This window comes from Lynx rufus, unplaced genomic scaffold (assembly GCF_022079265.1).
Source record: "Lynx rufus isolate CCGP_SWC_20201006 ecotype Redwood Valley unplaced genomic scaffold, mLynRuf1.p SCAF_10, whole genome shotgun sequence".
In the NCBI taxonomy this organism is placed as follows: Eukaryota; Metazoa; Chordata; class Mammalia; order Carnivora; family Felidae; genus Lynx; species Lynx rufus.
This window is the reverse complement of record NW_025814824.1, coordinates 14,860,968-14,877,490: the sequence shown is the minus strand read 5'-3', so window position 1 is coordinate 14,877,490 and position 16,523 is coordinate 14,860,968. Positions and strand designations below refer to the sequence as shown.

General features: G+C 40.3%; 1 protein-coding gene across 1 annotated transcript in view; it reads right to left on the bottom strand.

The window, feature by feature from the left end:
- The window catches only part of TMC1 (transmembrane channel like 1), a 150,281-nt gene that overhangs the window by 76,279 nt on the left and 57,479 nt on the right, over positions 1–16,523 (bottom strand). The window contains exon 4 of the mRNA XM_047096066.1: positions 15,817–15,945. Within this exon, the coding sequence (XP_046952022.1) occupies positions 15,817–15,945 (129 nt within the window). The remainder of the gene's footprint in view (positions 1–15,816; positions 15,946–16,523) is intronic.

The window sequence follows — 16,523 nt, the reverse complement described above, 5'->3', positions numbered from 1 at the left end:
GCCCTGGTACAATATGCACAGGTCCATGAGCTGTAACCCCAGACCCAGGGATAAATAATTGAGTGAGATCTATTTAATGACAATGATACCTGGCCTCATCATTCATTTATCAACCCCTTGTGTTGGTAATTAGAATAATAAGGTTTCATGGGCTTTCAAGAATGCTTTCACAGTTAGTTGGAGGAAGACACTTTGGTCCAACTTACAAAATAGATAATTTACCCATAACACATGATACAACCCTGATCGCCCAGGGGAGTCAGGACATGCAAGGTTGCCTTTGACACATTCTCATCCCAGGAAACATGTTCTCTATTTGGGTTAGGTTAAGCTGACTTTTCTTCCCTCTTGTTTTCAGTTTGATAGTACGATTGGGCAACCAACTTCTTGCTCAAGTAAATGAAAAAAGACATTTTAAAACTAGTCTTCAAGACAACTGTAATCAAAACTTGTACTCAGGAACACTTCCCAGTAAAGGGATCCGGGGATGAGAAGCCTTTTCTTAGTAAACACAGTTGTTAAAAAAAAAAAAAAAGACCAATGTAAATTGACTCAAAGTCAGAACTCTGACTTTTCCTAAAACAGTACTGAGTAAATTGAAGGAAAGGAGCAGAGGTTGGAAGCTATTCTAAGCACAGAGATTGGAAATAAAGACTATAGGCTACTAGACTACTAGGTAATGTAATTCCATAAGGAGACTGGCGGCATTATTTAAAATCATCCTAATCCTGGAAGCGATGATTCCAACACCTGTGTTTTGTTTTGTTTTGTTTTTTATAAAGGACACACTGGTGGAAGTGGGTGCAATGGTTTGAGGCTGAGTTGCTACAGCTATGAAGTAAGATCATAATAGCTCCGTCATGGGGCTGTCCTGTGTTTTACAGGAGATAATGCATACAACATGTTTAGCAATAGCACATGTAATGGGACCATGGCAAACCATAAGAGCTCTATAAACAGGAACTATTATTCATAGCCCTAGTACTGGTAGTGCTGACTTCGATTTTTGTGCCTGAGTCTCCAAATTACAAAGTTGAGAAACGACTAGATATTTCCAGGCAAAAACCCCTCAGAAAGCCAGCCCGTTTCCCTTCACATGATGAGACGTGGGAAGAGCGGGAACAGTTCTTGCCACTAAATGAGCAAGAGAGGAACCAGCCCCGCATTTAAGACGCAGCGTGAGGGCCCTGGTGTCGGGCTTCCGAAACCCCGCTTATGACTCAGCCTGAGAGGAGGCGGCAGTGAATTCCAGCCTGAGTCCTGCTCCCCCCGGGGCTGTGCTGCCTCTGAGAGCTCAGGTCAGCCGGGGAGTCTCTGTGCTCAGGGGCAAAAAGAGATCTCTCTCTCTCTTGAATAGGACTATATGCCGTTCAATTCTGTGATCTGTGTCTTATCCGCGAGACACGGGTTTGGATCCTGGCTCCGCCATAGACTAGCTGTGTGCTCTTGGGAGAAGATTACTAGACTTTATGGATCCCGAGCGTTCTCACCTGTAAAATGGGATCAGCAACAGCAACGGCAGTGTCAGCTAACAAACACTGAGTGCTTGCCGCGTACCAGGCATGATGGATGCCCATCGACTCATTTTCTCCCCCACAAAATCCAGCAAGGCGGGAGCTATCTCAGAGATGAGAAACTGAGGGTTGGATTAATGGAATAAAGGTCCAAGCTTACCCAAAGAGTAAGCGTCCCAGCTTGGCTGGGATTTGAGCTCAGTGCCCCCCGCCCCATGCCAGTTTTCCCCTGATAACAGCATCATCTACCTCGTGCGACTGGCACATGGACACATGTGAGACGACATAAGCAAAGCACTGGTTGGTACACTTAGCCATTTTTTCTAAGCATGTGTTGAGTGTGTTTGTTCTTAGCAGTGCGTTCAGTGCTTTGAAAGAAATAAAAGAAACATTGATTCTTTTCTGAAGTTCAAACTCTGTGAAGAAAAATGAGATACAGACCCATAAAATTGTTATATAACAGTGCTAGACAGCTTTAAGTGAAAAGGGAGAGGAAAAGGGAGGCCTGAGAACATGTTGAAGATGTAGATAAGGGAAGAATTACACTGGACATCAAAGGGCTGATAGAATTCAAGTAGGAAGAGAAAGGCATTCTAGGCATTGGTTTGCAGGAATTTTTCTAACAAAGGAGATATTTCCACCATGGATCACATATACAAACTCATAGTCTCATATAGACTAACAGCCTTTCACGAGGCCATTTACAGGGCTTGGTAGGCACACTGAACTGATTTTGCTCAGTTCGGGTGCATTTGAATCAAATGCATGTGACACATTCTCAATGCTGTAAACAGACGGATTTACAAGGTGTTGCCTCAGAGTGAGACAGGCGTTGTGCTTTGGAAGGTTGAGTGGAATGATTCTGCACCATATCTGTCTGTTCCTGTTTCTACCCTATGCTAAACATTTCTAAGTACTATGGAATATTTTTCCAAAATGTTGTGTTGTGATAATTAGGAGTGCAAAAAAGTCTTAGTTTTCTGGTAGAGCAGTGTGCTCTGCCTTTTGATCCTTCCTTGAGTGGGCAAGACATTTCAAATGATGGCAGTTCGGTGAGCTCTGAAAATAATTAAGACCACCTAGTAAACTTGACTGCTTGCCACATGGCAAACTTAGCTCTCGAGGTCTGTCCTAAGCACTTGGCAACACAACTTAGGTGAGGTCACCCACAGAGAATTCTACACTCCTCTGTGAACTAGACTTTCTACCGAGTTGACGTATCTCTTACAATTTCACTGTTCTTTTGCATAGCCTCCCTTCTAAGCTTCCCTGATCCTTCTGTCCAGGCACTGGTCAAGAACACTATAATAGGATATACATAAAATAAACAATTAATTCGTCCAGAGTCATGTGTCTTTATGTAGATATCCCAGTATGTATGTATATGTCTATATGCAAGAACATAGACATATTTATACATAGATATGCAAATTCATGCATGTATACCATAAACACATAATTAGCAACTATTTGAAATAAGTGGTTTAGAATATTTAAAAATTTCCAATTTTCAGGACTGTAGAAAGAAATTTTAGACACATACTAAATATATGAAACTACTCCCCTCTCTTCTTCCCGTCTAATTTGTCATCATATTCTAATACAATGTTTTCCAAATGTTTACTTTAGTATATGCATTTTAATAAGGCATTTTAATAACCACTTTTATTCTACAACAACAGGCTTACCTAAATCCCCCAAAGTAGTATTCCATTTGCCATTCTTTTGTCCTATACATAAAAACATCCTCAAAAATGCCTTGGCCACTCTCTTATTATAATCCTGATAAAGTAAAGGGTTATCTTCAAAATTCATACCTTACCCAAGATCTGGATGACACTCCCCCAAACCAAAAAAACCACTTTCCTCAAATTAATGGTATTCTGTGCTTATCATCTACACATTTGCTTTCCTTTTACTGTTAATGTATTATGTCAAACACACTTAAAAGCATTTCTAGATAATTGCAAGTGGTAATTAATGCATTTCTCTTCTTAATCACCTTTCAAAGATAATATATTTATGGAGAGTCTAATAGCAAGTTGTGAAAATTAGCTGTCACCAGCAGCTGACATCCTAAAGAATGCGAGTTAGGTGAAATGGTTGGAGAGTAGGACACCCTGGCAGCCTGGGAAACCAATTCAGTTTGCTTTACCACCCCTAATATATTGACTGATAACACTCTAGGGAAGTCATAGACAATGAAATGCAATTAAGAAGATAGTAACTACACTTTACCTACCTAGAAGAAAACTTTAGAACTTTCTTTTGTCTCATATTTACTTTTTGTTGTAAGTATTATTATCTGATAATGCACTCTAAAAATCCCTGTCTATTTGAAATTTGAGGTTATCTGAATTCTGGATAAGCAGATATTTCTGGAAGGTAGTGAATAATATTGATTGACAAGATGAATATTAGCATATGTTAGACCCATTTTCCAATGACCGTTACCCTTCTATCAACCATCTGGGCAGAATCTCAGGCTGGTTTAATGAGGCTGGGAGCTTGAGATCTTGACATAGGTACAAGAGCTATAAATGCCTTTACAACTGTCCAAAAGAGAAAGGACCTGTGGCCCATGGGCCATCTAAAAACCATGCCAAACCAAGGTGAAGAATAGGACATCTCCAAGTATCTCTGGTAAAATGATGCAGTATAGATAGGAAAGATGAAATAAATCAGGAAACAAACAGAGAAGAAGAAAAGAATTTTTGGTAGGCAAAAGTATATTTATCCCCAGTGCTTCAGAGCTGACTTCCTTTTTCAAGTCTCAAGAAAAAAAAAGAAATATGATTTTGTCATGTGGTTCCTACCAGCATCCTTTCAGGGAGAATTTCAAAATATTATGTGAAAAGCATTATTAAAATTACCCTGTGATTTTCTAAGCATTATTAAAATTACCCATAGTGATTTTCTAAGCACTTACAATAGCACAGAAAATATTAACAGGCTAAATCTGAAAGGGAAAGAATTATAAAGAACATTGTGCTTTATTTAATAAAGAAAGATCACCTTTAATTCAGTGACAATGATAAGATAGTTAGGACAAGTGAACGCAAATGTGAATGATAATGGGAATGCAAACTGGTGCAGCCACTCTGGAAAACAGTATGGAAGTTCCTCAAAAAACTAAAGATAGTACTACCCTACGACCCAGCAATTGCACTACGAGGCATTTATCCACGGGATACAGGTATGCTGTTTCGAAGGGACCCATGCACCCCCATGTTGATAGCACTATCAACAATAGCCAAAGTATGGAAAGAGCCCAAATGTCCATCGATGGATGAATGAATAAAGAAGAGGTGGTATATCTCTACAATGGAGTATTACTCGGCAATCAAAAAGAATGAAATCTTGCCATTTGCAACTATGTGCATGGAACTGGAGGGTATTATGCTAAGTGAAATTAGTCAGTCAGAGAAAGACAAATATCATGTGACTTTACTCATATGAGGACTTTAAGAGACAAAACAGATGAACATAAGGGAAGGGAAGCAAAAATAATATAAAAACAGGGAGGGGGGTAAAACAGAAGAGACTCATAAATGTGGAGAACAAACAGAGGGTTGCTGGAGGGGTTGTAGAGGGGGATGGGCTAAATGGGTGAGGGGCACTAAGGAATCTACTCCTGAAATCATTGTTGCACTATATGCTAACTAAATTAAATTAGTTGGATGTAAATTAAAAAAAAAAAAAATTAAATTAAAAAAATGTGAGTAAGTCAGAAGAGATGTCTTATCCTAATCAAGACTTGTTTATTCTTAAAAAAAAAATTCTCTTCAAGATGAATTTTAAAAGGAGAGAAAAGAAAAAAAGAGATAAAATCAGACTCTTAAATACAGAGAACAAACTGGTGGTTGCCAGAGGGGCAGTGGGTGGGGCATGGGTGAAATAGGTGATGGGGATTAAGAGCACAGTTAAACATGTTGAGCCCTGAGAGATATACAGAAGTGTTGAATCATATTGTACACCTGAAACTAATGTAACGCTGTATGTTAACTATACTTCAATAACAGAGAGAGTGAGAGAAGAGCAGAATAGGAGAAGGTAAAGGGAGAAAGATTGAAACTCTTGGTCATGCTCACAGATTTGGGAAGAAATTCTAGAATACAAAATGAAAGACATTTAGCAGGGTGTTGAAATAGAAACTAGAATAAGAGGTTATCAGTGCACTTTGTTTGGACCTTTATCTGGAGTTCTGAAGTTAAGTCCTTAATGCCTGCTTTTCTCACAGGCAGCTCTAATTCAAGCATTTCATTGTTGGTTACCAATTAAATAAAGGAAATATGTTATATCATAACAAACAGTTCTTTCTTTAGCCTCTGCTTTCTGTTGTTCCAGATTGAGATTCCTCTAACACAAACTTAATCAAAGGGCATTCTTAGATCCCCCTATGAGGTGCTGGAATTGACTTGGCTACTGATTGTTACATTTTCAGGGATTCTGTAAACTGGTTCTTAAACTGTTAGTTGAAATGGATCGTAATGGGAGTGTTTATACCATGGAAATTGGCAAAAGGTACAAATCAAGGCTTTTTACCAGCACATTCTTGCCTTTTATTCACACATTCATACAGACCTTAAAAGGCTCCATCATGTTAATGATTCTCTTGCCTTGAGAATGAGTGTCCAACAACTAAAGAAATGATTGTTAATACCGTCACCCACACAGGAGACAGTAATTCAATGTTTCTGACATACAGAGCGTTATGCTAGACTCTGCAGAACTAAAGAGCTCACAGTCTGTTTTGAAGAGAAGGAGATTCTTGTACAATTTTTATTTATTTTTTTTATTTTTATTTATTTTTTTTTCCTTTTTATTTATTTTTGAGACAGAGACAGAGCATGAACGGGGGAGGGGAAGAGAGAGAGGGAGACACAGAATGGGAAGCAGGCTCCAGGCTCTGAGCCATCAGCCCAGAGCCCGACGTGGGGCTCGAACTCACGGACCGTGAGATTGTGACCTGAGCTGAAGTCGGCCGCTCAACCGACTGAGCCACCCAGGCGCCCCTCTTGTACAATTTTTAAACTGTAATGCAACACAGCCTAACAGCAGAGTCAAATGAATAATAGAGTCTTCCTGAGTTCTACTTCTGTAGCAGTGGACAGAGAAAGGACCTCAGAGGAGAGATGATAATTCACAAAGGAGGTAAAACTGGAAGAAGCATAGGAAGAAGAATAGCAGAGAAGTGGACAGGAGACTCGAGTACAGTGGGAAAATGTACCCAGAATGTCTACAGAAAATTAAAGTCATCTTCCTGGAAAACATGGTTCAAATGAGAAGTGATGTGGCACAATAGAGAACGCATGAGGTTTTGGGGATGGAGAAATCTGGATTTAATTTTCACCTTGACAGTTACTAGCTGTGTGAGGCTACTTTACCTTTGTCAATCTTAGCTTGCCTGTCTGTAAAATGGGTATAACATTCTGTTTTCAAAGTGCTCATGAGGATTAAAAGAATTAATGTGTGCAGCATCTCCTAGCACAGAACCTGATATGTAGTAGACAAAAAAAAAAAAATTAAAGATAGTATTGTCCACCTTCAAACCCTCATGGTCATTGTCATCAGTACCTAATGATTTGGAAGAGAAGCTGGACTTCAGAGTGTGAATCCAGATTGTAGAGCTCACTGATTTGCTAAGCAAAAGCTTGTAAACTTTGTTAATTACTGGGGAGATACGGAAGGCCTTGAACGTGGGGCTAACATGTTCCAAGTGGTGTTTCAAAAGAACACCCCAGGGGCGCCTGGGTGGCTCAGTCGGTTGAACGTCCGACTCCGGTTCAGGTCATGGGCTCACGGTTCGTGAGCTCGAGCCCCACGTCGGGCTCTGTGCTAACAAACAGCTCAGAGCCTGGAGCCTGCTTCGGATTCTGTGTCTTCCTCTCTCTCTCTCTCTCCCCCCCTCCCCTGTTCATGCTCTGTCTCTCTCTGTCTCTCAAAAATAAATAAATGTTAAAAAACAAAATTTAAAAAGAACACCTTGGCAATAATGCGTGAACACTGTCTTTGGATTAATATAGACTTGGGTTCTGTTACGTGAGTTTGCTGTGTTTTTTGAGAGCATTGAATTATGCTATTATAATGAATGGAACTCATCAGAAATATTACGCATAGGTCACAAGAAAGCTCTTGGCTCATAATATTCAGGTGAAACTCATGGGCAGAGTAAATTTGGTGTACTGTGACTGTCCTGATGCAGAACCATAGATGAGCCCAGTGCCTACTTTAATGCTCTGCCATAGGTGTCTTGAAATTCTTTTTTTTTCATGTTTATTTATTTATTTTGAGAGAGAGAGAGAGTAAGCAGGGGAAGAGCAGAGATGGAAGGAGAGAGAGAATCCTAAGTAGGCTCCGCTCTGTCAGCACAGAGCCTGACGTGGGGCTCGATTCCACAAACCATGACGTCATGACCTGAGCTGAAACCAAAAGTCAGATGCTGAAACCGAGAGTCGGATGCTTAACCGGAGCCACCCAGTTGCCCCTTGAAATTCTTAATAATTGACATTCTTAATTATTTTTTTAACAAAAGGCCTTACATTTTCATTTTGCACCAGATCCTGCAAATGACATACCTGGCTTGGCACATAAGAGGTGTTAAATGTAGCTAGTAAATACACTTTAAATAAACTTGTAGCATGTGACACACAGGCATAATTTATACGATGTGTTCCAAAACAGATAGCAAGTAAGTGAGGAACGTGTAATACCTGACAAGGAAAGACAAAACTGCTGAACAAATAAGAATATTAAAGTTAGAAGCGGATGGAAAGACCAAGTTATGATCCTGTCGCTTTGGGACTGGTATCTGTCACCACTAAGTCGACCACTCATTGGTGTCGTCCAATATGTTTCCGTTCTCCTCGTGTGTGTTCCGCTCAAGAAAAGCAGCTACCACTTGCGGCACTTCAACAGGCTAATTGACAAGGTACTACTATCGTTAAGTGTACTTGCTCTGTGTCATTCTGATAGAGCAAATGCCTATCATTGGCCCGAGTCATCTTCATTCTGTGGGGGCCTTTGGGACCTCAGCCTTCTTAATGACACTGCCAGCAGGATGGTGAACATCAGTAGGGCATGTGAGCATCGTGAACCCCAAGATTCAAGAAATGTGATCCTGTGGCCTCCACCACTCTATTGCCATTCCTTGCTTGGCATGTCCATTTATGCCACCTCTTTGCTCTTGCTTATCACTATACTTTAACTTGACTTAATAGACCATGTGAGTTGAGCATGTTAGTTTGGTCTTTCAGTCCTATGGCCAGTGGTCAAGCTTGCGTAGTAGTGTAGTTAAAGACCTCCATCTCATCAAAGTAAGTTCTACACAAGTCCGAATCATAGTTCTACCACTTAATAGTTGTCTGAACATAAACAGTTACTTATCTCTCAGAGTGCTGGTTTCCTTATACACAAAACCAAAGTAATGATACATGGTTGAGAGAGATAAATGGCATTATGACAGTAAAATAATAATAGCTAACACATATAAAACAATTCCTACATGCCAGGCACCACTCTAAGTGCTTTAGATCTTAACTGATTTAATCCTCCTAATAATTCTATGAAGTAGTATTACTTTTTATCCCCATTTATAAGTGAGAAAACACTAAGTGCCAGAAGTTAAGAAAATTGCCCAAAGTCACAGCATAGCGCTTGATACCTACTAGGCCCTGATTAAATAATAGAAAAATTGAATGTCAATGTTACATTTTGATCAGCAAAATTCAGCCATACTGACTTCCAGTAGTCTCTATTCTTTGGATGAGAAAATCAATATACTTCAGATACCTGTAATGTACAAGAACTGAAAGTTGATGCTTTGGTTGAGCTATTGACTAAAAAGAATCCCAAATGGCTGAAGGGTGTGTTAGTGGGTGTGTACATGTGATTAAAGGTCCTCTTGTGTGGAATCCCTCATTCCTTCTCAATGACAGATGAAGGAAAGGCCTTTGTGAACTGAAGGAGAAATCATGGTTCTTACCTATAAAAATCTCAAGCTCCAAGGAAACTTGAGAGAAAGGGATGAAAGCCAGGGGGCTATTTTCCCAGATAGTTCCAGCAGAGAAAATCAACCCCAGTCTATTCTTACTGCCCTAGAAATATATTAGTTCCCTCAACCAAGAAAATTCAATAAAATCAAAAACGATACAAACAAAAAAGAATACAGGATTGTGAAGGAAGATTGAGTAAGGAAGAATGTTACCTTAATGACAATCTGCCAGTTTCAAGCACATGTTTAAATGCAAATGAAATAGTAAGGATTCCTTTCGGCTTTATTGAATGTTTCATTAATAAATCACTAGGCCAAGTTGGCCGATGGACAACTCCCAGAAACACTGGATCAGGGTGCCACACAGCTAAGAAATTAGAACAGTCAGTATAAGAGCTAAATAAACATGCTTGTTATCAAAATAAGTGCATTTGAAATGGCTTCTACCCAAGAACCATTTCCTTGCAAAAGTATATTGGACTACTCCCATATCTTACTTGGTAGACTCATGAAATGTTAGAACTGCTCCGTCCCCAAAATAAGCTCCTTTAAATATCCAGCTAAGTGAGGGTTTTTAATGATTTCTTATGTTAATAGGCACAGAAGCATTTTTTCTTCAAATGGGTGCTTTAGACACAAGTACATTCTGAAGAAGAAAGAAGTCATAGGTCTCTGTTCGAAGCTGGTGCTGTTGGCCAAGCAGCCCCCCTTCTTACCTCTGCCTCCCTTGCCCTGAAGGGATTTCACCAAACCGCCTTAACTTAACATTAATTTGCAAACCATGGGCCACAATCCAATCCCTTCATTTTACAAATAAATACAGGAGACTCAGAGAGATGAAGTCAGAGGTAGAGCTCAGCTCGGAGTCCGCGTCTCTTACTTTTCAATCCCAAAACTACCCTACTATAACAAAATAAAGTGATTGCTTCATCAGGATTAGTCATGCAAGCTTTAAATCTACCATGTAGAAAGTTGTGGTACAGTTAGGTTTTAGGTTTCAGGATGAGTAATAAGTAGATGGTTATTTTCCACCCAGGTGTTTTATTTCACCTGTGATGGTTGCTCTCAGATCAGTGTAGCTACCTATAACAAGGAGGAAAGATCTAGTTAACCCACTTCTTTTTTTTTTATTTTTTATTTTTTTTTAATCTTTATTTATTTTTGAGAGAGAGACATAGTGTACGCAGGGGAGGAGCAGAGAGAGAGGGAGACACAGACTCCGAAGCAGGCTCCAGGCCCTGAGATGTCAGCACAGAGCCTGACACGGGGCTCGAACCCACGAACCGTGAGATCATGACTTGAGCCAAAGTCGGATGCTCAACCGACCGAGCCACCCAGGCGTCCCTAGTTAACCAACTTCTAAGTGAAACCCATTAATAACTTCAAAATAGATATGCCTAAAATCCTATGTTTTTAGTTCATTAATAAGAATAGGAACTGATGGGAATGCAAGCTGGTGCAGCCACTCTGAAAAATAGTATGGAGGTTTCTAAAAATACTAAAAATAGAACTACCCTACGACCCAGCAATTGCACTACTAGGCATTTATCCACGGGATACAGGTGTGCTGTTTCAAAGGGAGACATGCACCCCAATGTTGACTGCAACACTATCCACAATAGCCAAAGTATGGAAAGAGCCCAAATGTCCATCGATGGATGAATGGATAAAGAAGATGTGGTATATACATATATATACAGTGGAGTATTACTCGGCAATCAAAAAGAATGAAATCTTGCCATTTGCAACTATGTGCATGGAACTGGAGGGTATTATGCTAAGTGAAGAGAAAGACAGAGAAAGACAAATATCATATGACTTTACTCATATGAGGACTTTAAGAGACAAACCAGATGAACATAAGGGAAGGGAAGCAAAAATAATATAAAAACATGGAGGGGGACAAAACAGAAGAGACTCATAAATATGGAGAACAAACGGAGGGTTACTGGAGCGATTGTGGGAGGGGGGATGGGCTAAACGGGTAAGAGGCACTAAGGAATCTACTCCTGAAATTACTGTTGCACTATATGCTAACTAATTTGGATGTAAATTCTAAAAAAATAAAAAATTAAATTAAAAAAAAATAGGAACTGACTTTCAAATAGTTGGAAAACATACCACTATTTCCCCTTCCCTGTCTGCCAACATATTCTCACCCATTCAGTAAATAGTTTAGAGTAAGGTAAGATGTTCTGCTTCTGAGGTTTTCTGTTTCTCAGAATCGAAAGACAGTGGCCCTCAATCCTTGACTTTCAGAGTAGAAAATTAAAACACACATAGCCTGGTCTGGGCCAGACACACCTGTCCCCTCCACCTAGAGATTATTAGTTGATAGGTTTAAGGCTACCTGACTGTGTGAAACACATTGAAACCACATTGCAAAACACTGTTCCACAGTGACGGTGGAAAGGATGTGACCTCTCTTCAGTCCTAAAAAGCCAATACTGCTGCCTTCAAAATGCTGAGCTCCAATTCCTGAGCCATGTTTGAGAGTCATTAGGGATTAACAACCCATTTTTAGAGCTTCTTGCCCATGTATTAACTGCTTCTTTTAACTGTAGTTGGGTCCTCAGCTCTGAGGATGCTTACCTTGCTAGCGATAGATATTCTTGCAGAATGTGGGACTCCCCGAGCGCCACCTCCCAAGGCATCCTCAGAACAATAAGTTACCGTTCCTGAAGTTTACTCTAAAACACATCTTGAAAGCCTGATCCTCCATAGAATCTGTTTTAGAAGTTTCACAAGCTCATCAGAGTCCAGAGCCAGATGGAAAGCCTTGGAATCCCGACATAAATCCAAACCTGTGATCAAAATATCTGCTCCAGTTATACTGAGACTAGTATCTTGGTCTCCATGTAGTTAGCAAGGATTGATGACTGGAGGCAAATTCTGGGAATAACACGGTCCTCAGAAATGCATTCTCAGAGTCAGAAGTCCCTGAAAGAAATAAAGGGTGCGAGAAAAGCTCCCTGACCGCCATGTTTCAGTGGCATTGGGGCAGAGAAACCTTTATCTCTGCACACTATCAAGTATTCACCGCTTGTCCTAACAATGCGATTGAGATCCATGCGGGAGAAGCCCAATACAACATTCAAAAAGCCACAAAGGGAGACAGGCTGGCCACAGGAGTGCCAACAGCTTCATCCCAGAGGCTGAAACCAAGAGGATCAGGCTGACCATGACCACTGGTACCAGCTGTGCAGAGAACTGCCAAGCTACAAAGCAGGACTGACTTCTGGCCATGGAGAATCGTTGTAAGACAGTGAGCGTTACCGACAGGTGAGAAGCCATAGTTTCTTCTTCTCTGGGCCTAAATCTGTGCTTCCATTCTGCAAGCTGGCTTTGAACTTGATGTTCTGAATCACTGCCTTGGTAACATGCCTAACTCGCTCCCTGGCTGCACGGGTAGGAGGCAGCAGACCGGAATGCGTAGAGGGTTTAACCAAATAGCGTGACCAACTGATGTGGATCGGGAATTGTGCGCACTGAAGACTGAATTCCCTGTTCCGAAGTGCAACTCTCACTGAGCCCCAGCTGCTATTTTCATGTAAGAATGTGGGACCAGATGCTCCACTTGTCCAGCAGGAGCTGGACATGTGGATTTTTTTAGTGTGAAATCTCCTACTTTTTAACATTTGACAACAAAGAAAAATGTTGTTAAAAAATACACCCCAGGGGCGCCTGGGTGGCTCAGTCGGTTGAGCGTCCGACTTCATCTCAGGTCATGATCTCACGGTTCGTGAGTTCGAGCACCACGTCATGCTCTGTGCTGACAGCTCAGAGCCTGGAGCCTGCTTAGGATTCTGTGTCTCCCTCTCTCTGCCCCTCCCCTGCTCACGCTCTGTCTCTCTCTCTCTCTCAAACATAAATACACATTTAAAAAATAATTTAAAACAAAATACACCCCAAAATGGTTAAGATGGTCAATTTTATGTTATAGATATATGAATAAAAAGAACAAAAAAAAAGAATAAAAGAAAAAAAAAGCATATGGGCCAAATAAAAACCTAACACTCAGATCTAAAACCTAAGATCTAGACTGAGCTGCAGACTCATTTTCAACCTCTGCCCTAGCATTAGGGCCATCCCAAGCCCCATCTCTCCACTTCGCAAAATGGGTTAATTCCTGGACTCAGTTCAAGGCCCCAGGTCCTAAAATCTGCCACGGGATTACCCTGGGTCCATTTGGAAGATCTGAAAGTGGCCTGGCCCTGGATTCTGCCAAATTGTCAAGAGGCTCTATTCTTCACTGGAACGTCAAAATCAGTTACCCATCTAGACTGCTACCAATGTGTCACCATCCCCCAAGGTGGCTAAGGTTATCCCTGACCAGGTGTGCCTCCACCTAGCCCTGCCGTGTCTCACACTCACTCTGTCTCTCCTGACATGCTGCAGGGGACCAGGCAACATTGACTCTGTCCTGAGGTGAAATAATAATTACAACTTGTGCTTCCCAGCTACGTGCTATGTTCTGGCAGCGTGCTAAGTGTTTTATGTAAATTATCCCACTTTATGATTCCACTAACCCGGTAAATTAGCATAATTTCATAAGGAACCTGAATGTCAGAGAGCTAAACAATTCATTCAAATTTGCACAGCTATGAAGTGAAGGTCTGAGATTCAAACTCAAATCAGAAGCCCATTCCTACTCCATTGCCCGGCATGGGAGAGACAGACCAGGGAGGGTGGGGGTATTTCTACACTTTCTGCAGGTGGAAAGGGAAGATACGCTCTTCGGCATTCTTACCCAATTTCACACCACGCTTTGAAAGTTCACAATATCACTGCTTTCCAATTTTACAACTTTCTACATACAGTTACTTGTGGTTTCCAGTTTTGGGCATTTTATGGCCAATCGTATTTCAAACGATATTTTGGAAGCAACGTAAAGTGGTTGCCAAACTCCTGTTTTGCCAAGCAAGGATATTTTTAAATCTATCATTTAGCGTCATTATCACCACGTCGAATGCGTACGCGCACGCACACGTGTTACTAGCTCCAGGGAACCAGGAACCCTGCTTGCCTTTGCTTTCATTCAGGGCTGGTGGGTACAAGCACATGCACATAGAGTTCCCAGCCTACGACTGTGCAGTGTTATAGAAGTTTGCTGGGAAAACCACTGTTTGGAACTTGGAAAACTTTATCCGCAAACAAAACAATGCCATTACAAACGATGGCTAGGTTCCCACTTCACAGAATAGATGGAGAATTTCTTGTTTTATTTTGGATATGAGGCCCCAGAAGTCTAAGCAGTGTCCTCAAATAACACATGCTCGTTTACAAAGCTAAGATTAGAAGAGAATTATCCTGGTAGCTATTTCAATTCTTTCTCTCATCACCAGAGACAATAATATTCTCCTCTATAATATTTAACATTATTAGTTAAATAGCCTGGTGGAGAGACAGCTTTGGAAATTTACCACTACTTACAAAAATGGTTCTATGGAAAAATGCAATCGGTAGCACCACTGAAAGATATAAACATGGCTGTTATCACCGACACATTCCCTTTTATTCATGCCTCGTCTCCCCAACAACCGTGGCAAGGAAATATAGCGTAGGAAATATAGCGTGATCCTCAGAAGTGATCAGAAGCGAAGATGCTTCCATCCCCCAGAAAGAGATAATCATTTGCCTTTTCATATAGGAAGTTTGTAAATCCGGGTGCCCCGAGTGTGTTTGTTACCCCCGTCAACGTTCAACGTAAGAGTGAAATTGGGTCACTGACATGTCGCCATGGAATAGCTATTAGCATAATCCTTAATTGGAATCCTATTTACTCTTCTGTTGGCTTAATATCTTCCCTGTGCTTTAAAGAGAGCTGTCACATGATTATGTCACCTGAGGCTGGGACCCTGCAGAGAAACAAGAATCTGCCAGTCACACAGACTTGTAAAATTCAAATATATTATCTCTTTCAGAGAGAAAGTAATGAATGCATTACATTAAAGAAATTCTCATGAACAAATGGCTAAAAGTGACCAGAGGTTATAAGACTCCAAACAATGAATTTGCTCATAATTTTTTAAAATTGATAATCATTAGCCCAGCCTAATGATGATATATATATACATATATATGCCTATATGCCCATGTATATGATATATGATATGTTCACATACATGACATGTAACATATATAATATGTTGTATATGTGTATATGACCATGAACGTTATATATAATAATGAATATTTTATATATATGATATATTATATATAGCACTATGTACAAAACATAGGTAATAGAGGAGTTGGGAGATCAATAATCAAGGACAGTGTTTCTAATTATGAAAAGAGGCATCGTACTTGAGAACTTCAATTTTCTTCTCCATTTTCCAAGGCTTGCATTTGACAGTAGCAATCATTTGTCTTTTCTCATCTAACTCTGCCTTCAGTCTTTCCAATTCCTCCTCATCAATTTCTTCTTCTTCTTCCCTTTAAAAGATAGAAAAGAAAGAAACCTTAATAGAGTTAAGCTTTGCCTGACTACCAGACTTAAAGAAGAACGCTCTCGGATACTCAGTCAATGGATATCAACTCGGTTGTACATAGAGGAGGCTGAGATTTATAAGCCTTAGAGCTTGCAGATATCTGAACGCTGATGCGGGATTTCTGGAATTATTGCAACTTTAAAATAATAGCGTTTACCTTCTGAAGTCCTGAAACAGTTTTACATCCATAGCCTCAGGACATAACTCTCAGGACGAGAAGACCTGTGGAATATTAGCTGCAGATCTATCAAGATATTTTCCTCTCTACTTTGTTCCCTTGTACCCTTTCCCCAACCAATTCTACATTTCATTGAGAAACATTACTTTTTGATAAGGATGGTAAATGAGAGGGGAAGATGTCTTTGAAGTGCCCTTACAAATTTGTTAGCCATGTCTCAAGAGAAAGAGAAAAATTGAAATAGGAAAAAATTAAAAAAATCTATTTCTCGAAGGTAACTTAATCTGTTAATTAAATTCAAAACTTCAGTTGATAAAATTCAACTTGAAGTTTATTTGGTAGAA